The sequence below is a fragment of the Gymnoscopelus braueri genome (genome assembly GCF_963280865.1).
Source record: "Gymnoscopelus braueri genome assembly, chromosome: 1".
Taxonomy (NCBI): domain Eukaryota; kingdom Metazoa; phylum Chordata; class Actinopteri; order Myctophiformes; family Myctophidae; genus Gymnoscopelus; species Gymnoscopelus braueri.
Window position 1 is genome coordinate 49011110 of NC_137603.1, and position 15467 is coordinate 49026576.

The 15467-nt window shown below is 40.9% G+C and overlaps 1 protein-coding gene across 1 annotated transcript in view; it reads left to right on the forward strand.

Annotated features, from left to right (window-relative positions):
* Window positions 1–15467, forward strand: part of LOC308088945 (A-kinase anchor protein 13) — a gene marked incomplete at its 3' end in the record, with an annotated part of 71793 nt that overhangs the window by 55803 nt on the left and 523 nt on the right. The window contains exons 6-7 of the mRNA XM_080433526.1: window positions 3539–3722; window positions 12825–12987. Of these exons, the coding sequence (XP_080289652.1) occupies window positions 3539–3722; window positions 12825–12987 (347 nt within the window). The remainder of the gene's footprint in view (window positions 1–3538; window positions 3723–12824; window positions 12988–15467) is intronic.

Below are 15467 nucleotides of genomic sequence, written 5' to 3' on the forward strand. Positions count from 1 at the left end.
TAGACTGATACAATGTTATTGATTTCTCATACTTTGCTAATGGTTAATACATACCGTTGCAACCTGTCACATTGTTTTGACGTGTTGTGAGCTTATAGATTTGATATTTTGACGTAAGATATATACACACACAGTTCCTATAGGGGGTGGAGTCTAATTGAATTGCAGCAAACTGTGGACCTTCAACATTGGCTACTGTACATCTCCTACATCTTGAATTACAGATTTTGATTGGCTCTTTTCCCACTCTTTCTTATGAAGTCGCCATTTGTTTAACATAGTGACTCTCAGTTCTCCCCTTTCTTAATGATTTTCACACGGCTCAAGTAGTTTTATTTATCTATTCTTAATTTTCTTTCATCCCTCACCAAATGCGTTGAACTTTAGATACTATTTAAGATATACATGTTGTTGTTATTTTCATCCCATGCACTCCCCTCTGTTTCATGTGAAATAACGGCTAATTTAACACAAACAGTGTTATCTCCTTATCTCCCGACGCAGTGTTCCCAAATTTACTGTACATTTCCGTAAACGTTGTGAAAATAGATAGGCCTATGAAGTATAATTAAACCTCTCTCTGCCAGACATCAACACAACTTAGAAAGGGACATGTTTGCGAAAGGAACCAATTACTTATGGAGTGCAAAATCCCACACGCCAACAAAACTATGAACAATTTTGGACAATCATGTTTGGTTGGGGTCACTGAGTTTTGTCGTCCTCATGATGTCATGGAGAACAACGAGTTCCAGTGTCTAGTCAGGGAGGAGTACAGAATGCATCAGCACCAGGGCATCTGCGTGGTGCAGGGGTAAAGTTCCTGCCCACCACCGTGGAGACTGGGGTTTGATTCCTCCATGGTGCGCCCGGCTTGGCTGGGTGCCGTAAATGAACACAAGCGGCCGCCTTCACTGCAAAGCGACTCCTACAGGTTGTTCGGGGTGCCTGTTCCCGTAGGGAGTGGTGGGATGGCACGTTCCTCCGCACATGTTGGCTCTCCCAATTTTCAATTTCAATTCAAAGGGCTTTATTGGCATGAGAAAACATACGTTTACATTGCCAAAGCAGAAAGCACAATACAACAATACAGCAATACAATCAAAACAAAAAATATGTACATTTGAAAGTCAGAATCTTCAATAGATCAATTTCTATGTACCAAGATCACTGGGTGCAGGTATAGTGCCGGAATATACACAATGATTAGTCTTTAGGGTGGTTGTGTTCCGTTTGATATCCTTTTCCTATCACAGCAACTCACGAATCTTGCTGCTGTGTTTGCACATTGTTGTACTTCGCCCAGCAGATATGGGAGTTTTTTGTCATTGGTCATGTTTTCAAAATCTCCGTGTGTGGTTGTAATCTGTGGGAAGTATGTGTCTCTGATGTCTTGGTACAATGGACAGACGGTTAGGAAGTGTAGCTCGGTTTCCACTTCATTTTGTGTGCAGTGGGTGCATAGTCTGTCTTCTCTCGGGATACAGGTCTGCCTGTGACGACCTTTCTCGATCGCAAGACTGTGCTCACTGAGTCTGTACCTAGTTAAGATTTTTCTTTGTTTTGGGTCAGTCACGGTGCTCAGGTATTCTGCCACTCTCCCACTGAAACTCCTCACTCTCAGGTGAAAACAGGCAGCTGCCCAAACAGTAGGGGTTGGCAGTGACAGGGAGTGTAACTAAAACTCTTTGTAAACCAAAGAAAAACTGTTAATCAGAACAGTTATTTTGTGAAATGCACCTTTAACTCTTTAAAGTCTTCCAGTGTTGATTTCGTCGACTAAAACTATGACGAAAAATGATCGTCGTCTACCTTTTTTCACTGACGAAAACAAAATAAAAACTAAGCTATGATGACTAAAACGAAGACTAAATATATTGACAATTTCGTCAACAAATAAAAACAAGACTAAAATGTTAGGGAGGGACGAGTGGAGAAGAGATCCAGTAGAACTAAAAAGACAAGTCATTTTATGCTTGGTTGCACTCAGGTGTTGCGCTCTGAAAATAGCAGATCTACAAGCTCACAACGTGTCGCTGTGATCTTGTAGATCGGCTATTTTCAGCATGCAACCAAGTGTAAAATCAGCCATTACGACGCCATCAAGGCCCGCCAAAATACATTTCAGTCGACTAAATCAACCGTAGATTTTGTCGACTATAATCTTATGATATTTAGTCAACTAAAACTAGACTAACAGTAAAACATTTCAGATGACTGAAATATGACTAAAACTAAATGGAATTTGATTCAAAAGAAAAACTGAAAACACTAGTGTCTTCTTTCCTGTGTGTGCGTGAGTGTGTGTGCACGGGCACATGCATATCCGCTTCAGGCAGCAATATGCTGTGAGAGTGAAAAAGGCCGTGGCAGCACCTTAAGGCATCCAAGAATCCGGTGATAATCTATTTCATAGCAAAAGGAGAGGGGAGAGGAGGCTGTTAAAGGTTTAATTACACACAGGCCTAATTAGACTGTGGCTGAACAGAGTTAAAAACAACCCCAGGCTGAATAACACACACTCAGCCACTCTCCCAGACACACTGCCAGCCACTGTGGCACTAAGAGTGTGTGTGTGTGTGTGTGTGTGTGTGTGTGTGTGTGTGTGTGTGTGTGTGTGTGTGTGCGTGCCTGTGTGTGTGGGGTACTGTATGTTTGCATGTTGGCTTGTGTATCCATTCATGTCATAATGTATGTGATTGCATGTCTGTGTTACCATGAATAGCTTCATCTCTGTGTGAGCATTTGTATATGTGTTGTCAGTGCATATGTGTGCGTTTGTTATTGTGTTCTTTCGTGTGTGTGGGTTTGTCATGGAAAGGATGGCTGACTGCATTACAGAGACAGGTAGAAAGACAATAATCAGTGTTTCTCAAATGTTTTTTAGTTTTTTTTCCAAGGACCCCCATAACTCTGAGATTACAGACCTGTAAGGGTCCATCGAACCCCACTTTGAGAACCACTACCCTACATTAATCACCATGACCATCAGCAGATTATTATTACTATTTTTGTTGTATTCCTATATTAGATATATACTATTACTTAGTAGATGCCTATTTCTTTATTTCTTTATTTTGGTGTACTGTGTGTAAAAAAATCCTCAATGTTAATTTTAACACTCAGGATTTTACTGTCTACCTTGGGGGGGACCTTTAAAGTAATTTGTCCAGGTTTGACTGTCTGATAATGCTGTTTGTGTTGTGTGGAGTTGTTGGGCAGTAACTGTGCTGGTTAATGGGGAGGCCTGTTGTGTTGCTATGCTGCAGGGCACTCTGGTATGTCCACTGTTGAACCGCACACACACTGGATAGATGGATGGTAACAGGCAATCCTTAACACATCTTGTGACCGTCTTTCTGTCTGTATTTCTTACTCTCTTACTCTCTCTCTCTCTCTCTCTCTCTCTCTCTCTCTCTCTCTCTCTCTCTCTCTCTCTCTCTCTCTCTCTCTCTCTCTCTCTCTCTCTCTCTCTCTCTCTCTCTCTCTCTCATTACTCTCTCTCATCTCTCTTCTTCTTCTACACTCCTCCTCTCAGATCCTGTTCCTCAGGAGACACTGCTTCACTTTGCGGCCCGCCGAGGTCTGAGGAGAGTCGCCGACTTCCTGCTCTGCCAGCCTGGGGCCGTGCAGGCCCTCCGATTGGCTAACAGACAAGGTCACACCCCCTTCGACATCGCAGGGTTCCGAGGACACGAACAGCTACAGCAACTCCTTTCTCAGTAAGTAACCATGCTATACTATACTATACTATACTATACTATACTATACTATACTATACTATACTATACTATACTGAAAATGATAAATTCAAACATTTACGTATGTAGTACTTAATATTAACAACACAGATGTACAAAATGGTTTACAAAGACAGTCAAGTAAATAGGAGAGTAAATTGAAAACGTTTCCTCTTGTTTCTTGCTTGTTTTCAAAAGCCACTTGGTTTTAAATCTCTCCTCCTGCAAGCAATGGTTTCTATGTTCTATGTTTGTTTTAATCTTTTGATCCCTGTTGTAATGTTTACACGTTCTGCTATTGTATCTAATGATCTCATACAGGACAACATAGAACAGCAAAGTTCAACCGAATTGAATAAGCTTCAATTCCCCTTTTTTCTTTATCACGGTGCATTAGTGTTTTATCACTGGGGAAATCAACAAAGTAAATAACACAATTTGTCACATGGGACACAACCGTGTTCAGCTCAGTAGGTTTCTGCTGCAGATTACTGGCCCCCAGGGGCCTCCATAAATTGTGTATTTCTCTCTCTCTCTCTCTCTCTCTCTCTCTCTCTCTCTCTCTCTCTCTCTCTCTCTCTCTCTCTCTCTCTCTCTCTCTCTCTCTCTCTCTCTCTCTCCTTTACCCTCAGTAAATTGGTGATGAGAACAAACAGATGTTGCTTGTTTCTGATCGAGTCTGTCTGAGATAATTATTACATCACAGGCTTTTATTTTTTATTTATTTCTGTTCAGGGGAGGAAATGGGGGAATCAAATCTACACAGTGTTCGTTTACCATGGGTCTGGTACATAAATAGTCTTATCTTTTACAAAAAACATCTCTAAATATGGACAAAAATATATTTAAAGGGTCCAAAATATGTTTTCTACTATATTTATTTTGACAGTCTGTGGTATATTTTGAAATATAAACGTGAGCTATGAATATTGTATAATTGTTGGTGTGAGTGTGAGACAGTGTTAATTTTGACAGCAATAACACACCATTTAGTCTTAGTCCCATTTTAGTCTTTTGAAATTGTTTAGCCTTAGTCTTAGTCTTGGTCGACTAAATATCAAAACCTTAGTCTTTTAGTCTTTTAGTCTTAGTCTTAGTCAAAAACGATTACACTGCAGCAAATTCTGATTTAGTCTTAGTCCTTTGAATAACACACCATTGAGTCTTAGTCCCATTTTAGTCTGAAATTGTTTAGCCTTAGTCTTAGTCGACAAAATTAACACTGGTGTGAGACACAGACAGTCTCTGTAAACTCTGCAAACACAACAGACAGTGTGGTTTAACTGATATTTCTGTGTTGATCTTCAGTCTCTTGCTTCTGTCTCCCTGAATTTCTTCATTTCTCTCTCTTCTTCTCTCTGCCTACTCTCATCACTCATCTCACTCTTCCCTCGCCCACCCTTTCCCCTTCCCTCAAGTCTTCCATTCTACCATCTGTCTCTCTCTCTCTCTCTCTTCTCCTTCTTTCCTTCCTATGCTCCTTCCCTCGAAGCATCCTTATTTGACCTCTCTCTCTCTCTCTCTCTCTCTCTCTCTCTCTCTCTCTCTCTCTCTCTCTCTCTCGTTTGTCTGTTGTTTTCAGCCATTTATAAACTATGGTATTCTGAGCAGCATCACCACTATAGCCACTTGCCCACATCACAGCATAGTTGGACACAGGTGACTGCTGTGAGACAGTATTTGGGGACAGTGGAAGGACACAAGTGACTGCAGTGAGACAGTCTTTGGGGAGAGTGGAACATTACAGTTTTTCACAATTGTTAACACACGTTTCTCCAAACAATAACGGCTTTCTCAAAACTGCACACACAAAACTGAAAACCTCACACACAAAATGCTAAACCCCACACTGCCTTTGCAAGATGACTCTTTGCCATCAAATCTTTTAACTGTTCACAAAATGGAACTCGTGTTTTCATTTGGTACACACAGCCATATTTTCAAATGACACACACATACCATTCATTACAGTACACACAAAATGCTAAACCCCACGCTGCCTTTGCAAGATGCCTCTTTGCCATCAAATCTTTTAACTGTTCACAAAATGTAACTCGTGTTTTCATTTGGTACACACAGCCATATTTTCAAATGACACACACATACCATTCATTACAGTACACACAATAAGCATGTGCTGCACACTAACAAACATTTACAGCACACTGCAGGGCAAAATTGAAAACACAATCATAGAAATGGAACACACCATGACAATGACTCTGGAGAATGAGCCATTTCTCCTTTTGTAAAATGACTCAGTGTAGGCCTACTTTTTTCAAACATAAAACAAAACAAATATGCAGCCAAAAATGTTTTATTTCTCTACATGATTTAGGCATCATGCCTCCGGTTCATGTCTGGCCAGAGGGCCTCATCCACATCATAGGCAATGTTCTCCCTGTCCAAGCAGCGTTGGAAGAAACGCCTCGAGTGGCGCATGAAGCCCTGACAGACCTCAACAGTGACTAGGGCTGCAATCGATTTTTACGATTTTTGTAAATTGACATTTTTCGATTTTGAATTGGAAAAAAACTTATTTTACTAATCGAGAATCGTTTGTTTTGAAAAAATCGGAAAAGAATCAGAATCGTGAACCCAAGAATCGGAATCGAATCGAATCGTGAGATAGCAGAAGATTCACACCCTAACAGTGACGTCGCCACAAGCCTCCTCCATGGCCTGGAGCAGTGGGACCCGGCTCTGTGGGTTCCGTTCATTTACCTTCCACCTCCAAGCTCAAAATAACTCCTCAATGGGATTCAGGAAAGGAGAATAAGGTCGAAGGTACAGAACGGAAAAATTTGGGTGGTCCTGGAACCACTCACGCACTGGAGCAGCCCGGTGGTGCAAATTGCTCACCAGACCTGAATGTTTAGAGATTTGACTATTTAGGTGTTATAGATTGATGCTTTGAGATTTTGCGTGAGAAGTGTGTGCAGCAACTGAACATTGTGTGTAGTGTTTGGACAACAAGGTGTGTTGTAAATTGTTGCTTTGAGATTTTGCGTGAGAAGAGTGTGCAACAACTGAACATTGTGTGTAGTGTTTGGACAACAAGGTGATAATGTACTGAACATTGTGTGTAGTGTTTGGACAACAAGGTGATAATGTAATGATAGTGATGAGTGTAAAGAAGGGAAAGTCAGAGTCTAATGCAGATAAGGGAGTGTGAAGTAGTGCCAAATTGGGTCGAGCGATTAGTACATGAAGTTAAGGTTGTGAAAATTGTGCCGAATTTTTGCTTTTTGTGTGTTAACAATTGTGAAAAACTGTAAGTGAGCAGCTTAGGGTTTTGTCTGACATGGTCTTCAGTGAGAATCCAGAGAATAGAGGAGCTCCCTTGTTTGTGTCTTGATGACTTGTTATATCCTCTCGGAATCACAAGGCTACGCTGTAGTAAAGTCCAGAGTGTTTATTTAACTCTGAGAGTGTACACATAGAACCAAAGGGTTCTATTTTGTTCATTTGTGCATTCTCAGAGTCACAAATGGATAAATAAACACTTCTTGTCTCTGTGTGAGGCACCAGTATGAGAGAATGAGAGGGGTGGTAAACTAAAACAGACTAAATTAATGGGAAACCATAAAAAGAGAATTAAATATGTTGTATGTTAATATGTTAATGTGTGCAAGTGAAAACATCCCACAGGCTTATTAAAAAAATATGTCTGTAGAGCTGTGTTTACACGTCTTCTACCTCTCTGCCCTCAGTTTTGCTGTCTCTCTACACTGTCCTTTAGATATCACAAGTAAAGTAAAAGCCAAAAATCTCAAATGTCACAAAGAAAGAGTTTTTTTTAGCAAGTAGCAATGAAATGCAAGGAAAGTAAATAAGTAAACATAGAAGTGAGCAAGGGAACTGTTGCTCTATGGTTGCATACATTTGTAAGGGACTCTGGATAACGGCATTGTTTAATTAGTATTACATGTGCATTGTAATTGCAGGGATGGATAGATAGATAGATAGATGTGTTGGTACAGATGAGAAAATCACTGATAACATACAGTAGACACACTTTGAAGATAATTAATTGAAGGTCATAGACATCCACACACTGGATGACTTTATTGACTAGCAACGGGGTTGAAACAGACTTCATCTGGCCTGATGAAGATCCTGCTGGGTTGAAACGTTGCTAGTCAATAAAGCATTGGGAGCTGCCTTGAATCCAGTGTGCAGAATCCACACATATCAATTTCCTTTTATCTTCAGTAGGCCTGCAGTTGGCCTAAAAAACAGGTTGGATGGGCAGCTACTCCACTGAACGTAGACATACTGTAACACAAGACAGACTATAGTGTGGATGCTTGTAGGAGTTTAGGAGTCCATATGGGAGTGGGGTAGAGAACTTTTTCATGTCAAGGACCCCCAAATGTACACTTATTAGCCCCGTGGACCCCCATTTGAAAAGATATGCCAGGGACCGCCATCATTTTTACGGCTCTAGCAGTGATTCTCAACCATTTTCATTTCAAGGACCCCCAGTTTGACGTGCATTATTAGGCTATGGTCGACCCCCCATTTAAATGGCATTTCTATCTTAGGGACCCCAATTTATATTGTAAGATCAATGTTAATTTAACTCTGACGGGTCCATTTGATTCTATTTGTTACACTCTCTGAGTTACAGACCCATAAGGGTCCATTTGGTTCCTACTATCATTTTAGCTGGGGACTCCCTGGAACTCCCTCAAGGACCCCTGGGGGTCTCCGGACCCCACTTTTTTGAGAACCACTGGGGTAGAGACTTTTCTTGAAGCAGGAGGATCTGGTGCATAATGACCTGTAGCGCCTCCCTGAGGGCAGCAGCTGGAATAGACAGTGGGTCCGCATGAGCGGGGGTCAGAGATGAGGTTTCATCCGCAATGGTTTTCAACCTTTTCTGTGTCAGGGCCCACTTTAAAAAAATCTCTGAAGTGGTTTGCGGGCCCACCCGTCTGGACCACTTAACACGGCAGTCGATGTAGTGGTCAGGTAGTTGGGCCGTGTGCATTTTCAGAGCTTGTATTTAATGACCAATCAATCGATTGTGTTCCGGCTTGGGTCAATGAAACTAACATAGTATACTTTAAGTTCCTATTTATCTGTATCACAATGAAGGTTTTAAAGTGTTTTAACAGTGATGGAGAGAGGTGGGCTCTAGAGATGCGCGGATGGCCTCTTCACGTCACCCGAATCCGCATGTACAAATTAATTATCCGCACCGTTTATCCAACCGCAATAATTATATTCTCCAATTTAAATATCCGCATCAACCGTTTTTCCCGTATGTCAAAATGTTATTATTTTCTGGTATTCCCCGTTAGTTTTAGTATTAGTTGTGCGATGCGATCACAAAATGCATTGATTTAGCCTATGGAATGTCGGTGCGTCTTTTTTCTTTTTTTTAAAACCGGTGCTGCGCTGAACATACGACTCTGTGCGGCATCCAACATACAGGCATCCAACATACAGAGCGCACTGCTCTGCTGCGCTGAACATACAGAGTCTGTATGTTCAGCGCAGAGAGAGAGAGAGAGAAGAGAGAGAGAGAGAGAGAGAGAGAGAGAGAGAGAGAGAGAGAGAGAGAGAGAGAGAGAGAGAGAAGAGAGAGAGAAAGAGAGAGAGAGAGAGAGAGAGAGAGAGAGAGAGAGAGAGAGAGAGAGAGAGAGAGAGAGAGAGAGAGAGAGAGAGAGAGAGAGAGAGAGAGAGGAGAGAGAGAGAGAGGAGATCAGCGCTAGCACCGGTTTAAAAAAAAAAAGGAACCGACATTCCATAGGCTAAATCAATGCATTTTGTGATCGCATCGCACAGAGGCTGCTCTACACACAGACACAAGCACGCAGAGATTTAGCTATTTTATGGATAGATATATTAGATGTCATTAATTTATTTACCGCAATATTTCACCCCGCGGCTAAAACCGCGATCCGCGCATCTCTAGTGGGCTCCAATGATTTTGGATGCTCTGTTCATGTTTCAGCGTGTTTATGTTGTGAGTGACTGTCCAGGTTTAATCCATTCAATCCGGAACGCATCTGTGTCATTTTAGATTTATTTGGCTATTCAAAAATAGCAGATATACAAGCTTGTAGATCTGCTATTTTAGATTTAGATCTCAGGTTTTTGAGTTGGGGGTCCGCGGCCAAATACATATAATTTTGCTGGCCCTTGACATGAAAAAGGTTTGAGAACCACTGATATTATAGCAACATACGTTTTCAGAAAACTGTTAGGATTTGGACATTTGTAGAATCCACAAAACCAAATATTTGGAGTTACCAATGTTCGCTTTAAAAACTATATATATATTCAAAGATTTGCACAAATGTTCACGAAAGCTCGAATAGCGCAGCACTCTGTGCCGCACTGTGAGCTTGTATATCTGCTATTTTTTGATTAGCCAAAGAAATCTGAAAATGACACAGAATGCGTTCCCGGTCTTAATGGGTTAAAATCTGATGGCTGTGAAGAACTGAGAGACTAGGATTGGATTTCAACCCCATATTTTATTTATCCGTGTGAAGAAATGCATGCGCTGTTGATGAGGTGGTGTGTGCATCAGGTATTCCATTTGAGGGAGTCAGGCGTTAGCTCATCGGTCTAAAGCTGCAATCCATAACTTTCATGCCCTACTCGGGATTGGAACCCCGGTGTCTCCCGCATGTTGAGTGCTGTTGAAAGGCGAGCTCGGAGAGCAACATAAGAACTGAGAATTAACTAAATTAATGAGCCTTATGAAAAATGTCTTTCCTTAAGACAAGAAATAAGACAACATCACAATGACAGGTCAAAAACCAAGGGTTTTAAGTCTGAAGAGACTCTACATTCCTCTCATGTCTCCACTGTTAAACATTAAGCTGAGAGGAGGAAAAAAACTCCTCTTTTTAGGGTAAAGTGACTGAGACAAGACACAAAGTTGAGGGAAATGGGTCCTTTTTACGTTCTAAGCCACTCCCCTTATCAGCATAGTTTTCACTTGACTTGGAAGAAGATAATATAACTGCAGACTTTAAGACAACAATCCCTTAGACACTGGGTCGTTTGGGCAAGTTATAGTCTCAAGGCACACCAGCAGCCTATTCATAGTGAAAATAGCTGATATATAATCTGACAACGCCTCATGATGTGAACATTTAAAAATAAATTAATAAAGAAGAATAGGCTATAGAATTTGCCTCTTTATGGGGAAATGAGTGCTCACAAAATACTGATATAGTAAATCAAACAAACTAACAAAAAACTTTTTTCCTCTCTTTTCTCCTTGTATATATTGCAATACTAATGGGTGGTTGTCACAAAATCCCAAGGCACGCCAGGGAACCACAGCCTTAGACCACATCATTCACAAAATGGGTTTTACCCATAGTCCATCTGAATTGTATTTAATTCAGCTTTCAGTGATTCTCCATGAGACATCTGCGTTCAGTCTGTAGTTCATTAGATATGTGGTTGTGATGCTTTGCTTTGACTTGAACTGATTTGGTTTGAAAGATGAAGTAATTGTACAAAGTACTAAGTGTATAAAACAAGTTAGTCATTCTAACCCTATATGTTCCTGGCAACATCCCTCAGTGGGACTGTAGGCTCTATGGCCCTCATTTAGCTGATCTACAAGCTCACAGCGTGTTGAAATGCGATGTGTTGTGAGCTTGTAGATCTGCTATTTTTGGCTCATGACACCTTTGTTTGAGTCTAAATTAATCATAAGACTCCCATGCTGAGTTGTATTTATCACTATACTGTACTAAATAACCTCCTGATGCCATCAATGGAGGCACTAATGGCAAGCTAATTGACTCAGACCAATGGATTAAAACTGTTGATAGTTTTCAGAGGTGTGTGTGTGTGTGTGTGTGTGTGTGTGTGTGTGTGTGTGTGTGTGTGTGTGTGTGTGTGTGTGTGTGTGTGTGTGTGTGTGTGTGTGTGTGTGTGTGTGTGTGTGTGTTGTGTGTGTGTGTGTGTGTGTGTGTGTGTGTGTGTGTGTGTGTGTGTGTGTATGAGACCGTGTACACATTTGCTGTTTTTTATGTGTGACATTGCCCTTTTGAACTTGGAATGAAGATAGCGCAAGCCGAAAACACAAGTACCACTTAGCTAACCAGCTCGTTTCCCCATGCCATGTATTTAGAAGCTACTTTACGGGCTGCTATCTCTTTATGTGCTGCTAATTACACTTTTGTGCCTCTCATGAAAAGTGAAGTCAGTCAGTGTCAGGCCGTGGCTGGGTGACCTCACTGTTGAACCAACCACACCCAGCATTACGCAACCTACAACTCACACCTCGCACTTTAATTCTTGCACTGTGGCTTTAGAGCAAGGCCATACAACTTAACCACATGAACCCTAGTGTCGCTATTTTTGGGGCAAACATTCCGCGAAAATAGCAGATCTACAAGCTCACGACACGTTGCGTTGTGAGGTGGTATACAGTATCTGCTATTTTTGCCAAAAAGATTTGTTGTCGAGGGGGAAAAAACAGCGGACCAATTATAGCGCCCTGGGGAACTCCCAACAGAGCCAAAATGTCCCTTTACACAAATTCATCAATCTACCTCCATGTTTGCTAAATAAGCTCCAAGTGTGCCTGAATCCTTTGCTTCTTAAGTTTTACCTTTTTAACAGGTTTTAATTTAGTTTTGCCAGATCATCACTTCATATTGTTTAATTATACCTGTCATGTTGGGGAATTCAGCCCTGTCACCTACAAATCCCTGTTGCCCTTGCTCATACTTTTACTTACATATAGAAATTAACTCTGCTGTAGTATCGCTCACTTTGTTATGGTTTCTTGAGTATTCATTGTATACTGGTATAACATAAGATCACATTAAACATAACAGGACAGCAACACGTGGCACTCAGTTTACACACACAGGACCGCAATGGAGATACGCTCTCTAGATGTTTAATTTATTTGACAGATGTACAAATACAGGTTTATATACATATGCATTTTTGTTGGTAAAAACGTCAGTCAGTCAGTCAGTCAGTCAGTCAACCAATCAAAAATGTAGAAATTAAACAAAGAGCAATCAATTTAACTCAACAATGATCAAAAATAATGTGATGGTCATAATGTGAAACGTTTTTTTCCCGCAGGGCTGAGCAGGAGAGAGAGACGGAGAGAGACAGCGGGACGGAGAACGACGACCAGTCTGCTCATTCAGATATCAGAGTGCGTGTGTCACCTCCCCAAGCTGAACACCTACACCCTGACAGTGGGCCCGGGTCAGGGGAATTGAACCTCCAACCCTCCAGAGAAGTGTGGACCATCTACGACACCTAATCTGCCACCTGCAGGCCAAGGTGAGTCTCAAGTACTGTTGATAACATACAACGTGTTTGGTAATGTAGGCTTTTCTTGCAATTCAATTCAATTCAATTCAATTCAATTCAATTCAATTCAATTCAATTCAATTCATAGGGGTTTTATTGGCATGAGGAAACATACGTTTGCATTGCCAAAGCAAACATGAAACAAAAACAAACATAAATCCAGACTAATAAATGTACAAAAATAATGTAAATAAATAAAGGAATCAAGAGATGTGTAAACAGAGCTGTGTCACATTGTATCAGAAAAACTAGCTAGCAAGAACCAGGATAATTTGCTGTTTGCTGTTAGGGCAGTTATATATGTATGCATAACTTGGTTTAAAGCTTTTTGGAACAAATAGCAATATTTGTATAGGTTTTTCTTACATTGTCATACATAAAAACAGCTACATAACTGTTTAATCGCTTTAGCGCTTCCTCCTCTTTCCCTACAGTCTGTCTTACTACTTTCTGACTCTCCTACACAGTCTCCCTCTCAGCTTTCCTACTTTATGTGTCCCTTATAACTGTCTCACTCTCAGCTTTCTACTGTCTGTCTCGCTCTTAGCTTTCCTACTATCTCTCCCTTTCACCTTTCCAACTATTGTCTCCCTCTTAGCTATCAGTAGCTAACCTACTGACTGTCTCCGCTACACTGTCTCGGGCTCTCAGCCCCAGCTTTCTTTCTACCTGTGTTCCCTACTTTGTTAATTCAACCAGTGTGTGTGTGCTGTGACTGTTGATGCTGTCATTCAGTTATTATGCATTCACATAGGAAGTGGCACTGTAAAAATGAATTATTGTGTGTCATCATTTCTTTTATGGGTTATGGTAAAGTGCTTGTAAAGCATGAAAGACAAGAGGTTTATTATTGATTACACAACTGTGAACTGTCCGTTTTTTTCTTTTTACGGGGCTCTGTAGCTGTCTATCAGAGGGTCAGTCTATGTGTACGTCTGTGCGTTAGTCCGGAAGCTAGTCTCCCAAACCACTGGACCGATCAGTGCCAAACTCTGTGTGCACGCACAGTACCAGTAGAAGTGGCATTTTCTTCACATATGCTTTATATTTTCTGAAAACTTTTAGTTTATAATGGAGGTCATTTGAGGGTCGGATCGTAGCTAAAACCTTGCCAACCATGTTTTGTTTAATACTGCTTTAACAAAACGTTATGTAATCAAATATTCTTACTTGACACGTGGGACTGAATTGGATTTATTTACTGTAGTCAGTGGTAACTAAGTACAATTACTCAAGTACTGTACTTAAGTATAATTGTGAGGTATTTTTTACTTGAGTATTTCCAATTTTCAGTACTTTAACTTCTACTCCACTACATCTCAGAGGCAAATATTGTACTTTTACTCCACTACAATTATTTGAAAACTAGGGGTTACGTAGGTAACCCCAGTTTTGTTAGTTCCGTTGTAAGATGCTTACTTATGGGATATCATCGCCCTCTAGCGATGCACAGAGCACAACACATGAACTCCCCGGCTACAATATTCTATTGGTTAGGCTCACCTCCTGGCTGGCCTGGTAGGAGGTGAGCTCGTCCTCCTATCTTCTCCTCTTGTTTTCCACGAGACGAACAAGGCACTAGCCTTGTAGCTTAGCTGTTAACAGCGGCTTAGCTTTAGCTTTTGCCTCTTGGCAGAAAAACTTGAGAGGATAGGAAAGAAAAATCAAAGTAACGCAGGAGCGTTAATAAATAACAGAAACTTTTATTACGAATCACCCGTAGAGTGGCACTGGGTGCCCTCGCTCTGGAGCAGCTGGGATTCGATAGAAGTTTCCTCGTGCTAGTTGTTGCTTCAGGCTCGTGCGCTTTCGCTTGTGCAGAGTGAAGGAAGAGGGAGTTCCCTGTGACGCGGAGGTATTTATACCCTAACCGGCTTCCGGTTTCGCGTGTCATGACCCTAACCAATAGAATATTGTAGCCGGGAGTTCATGTGTTGTGCTCTGTGCATCGCTAGAGGGCGATGATATCCCATATGTAAGCTTCTTAAGAAGGAACGAAACAACAACTTTAGTTATTTGTTACTTTATAGATTTTGATTATTATTACAAAACCACTTCAGCACTATACTGTACATTTTGGCCATTTGAAAATAGCCGATCTACAAGCTCACAATGCGTTGCAATGCGATGCATTGTGAGCTTGTAGATCTGCTATTTTCAAAAGATTTTTATACATTTGAAAACTTTTGGTACTTTAAGTACATTTTGATGCCAATACTTTTGTACTTTTACTCAAGTACATTTTGAATTCCGGACTTTTACTTGTAACAGAGTATTTCTATATTGCAGTATTGATACTTTTACTTAAGTAAAATTGTGAGTACTTTTTCCACCACTGACTGTAGTCACTCACCTAGCAATAGGTATTGCCATGCCATGGTCCTTACTGTAATCTTTAATGCAAAT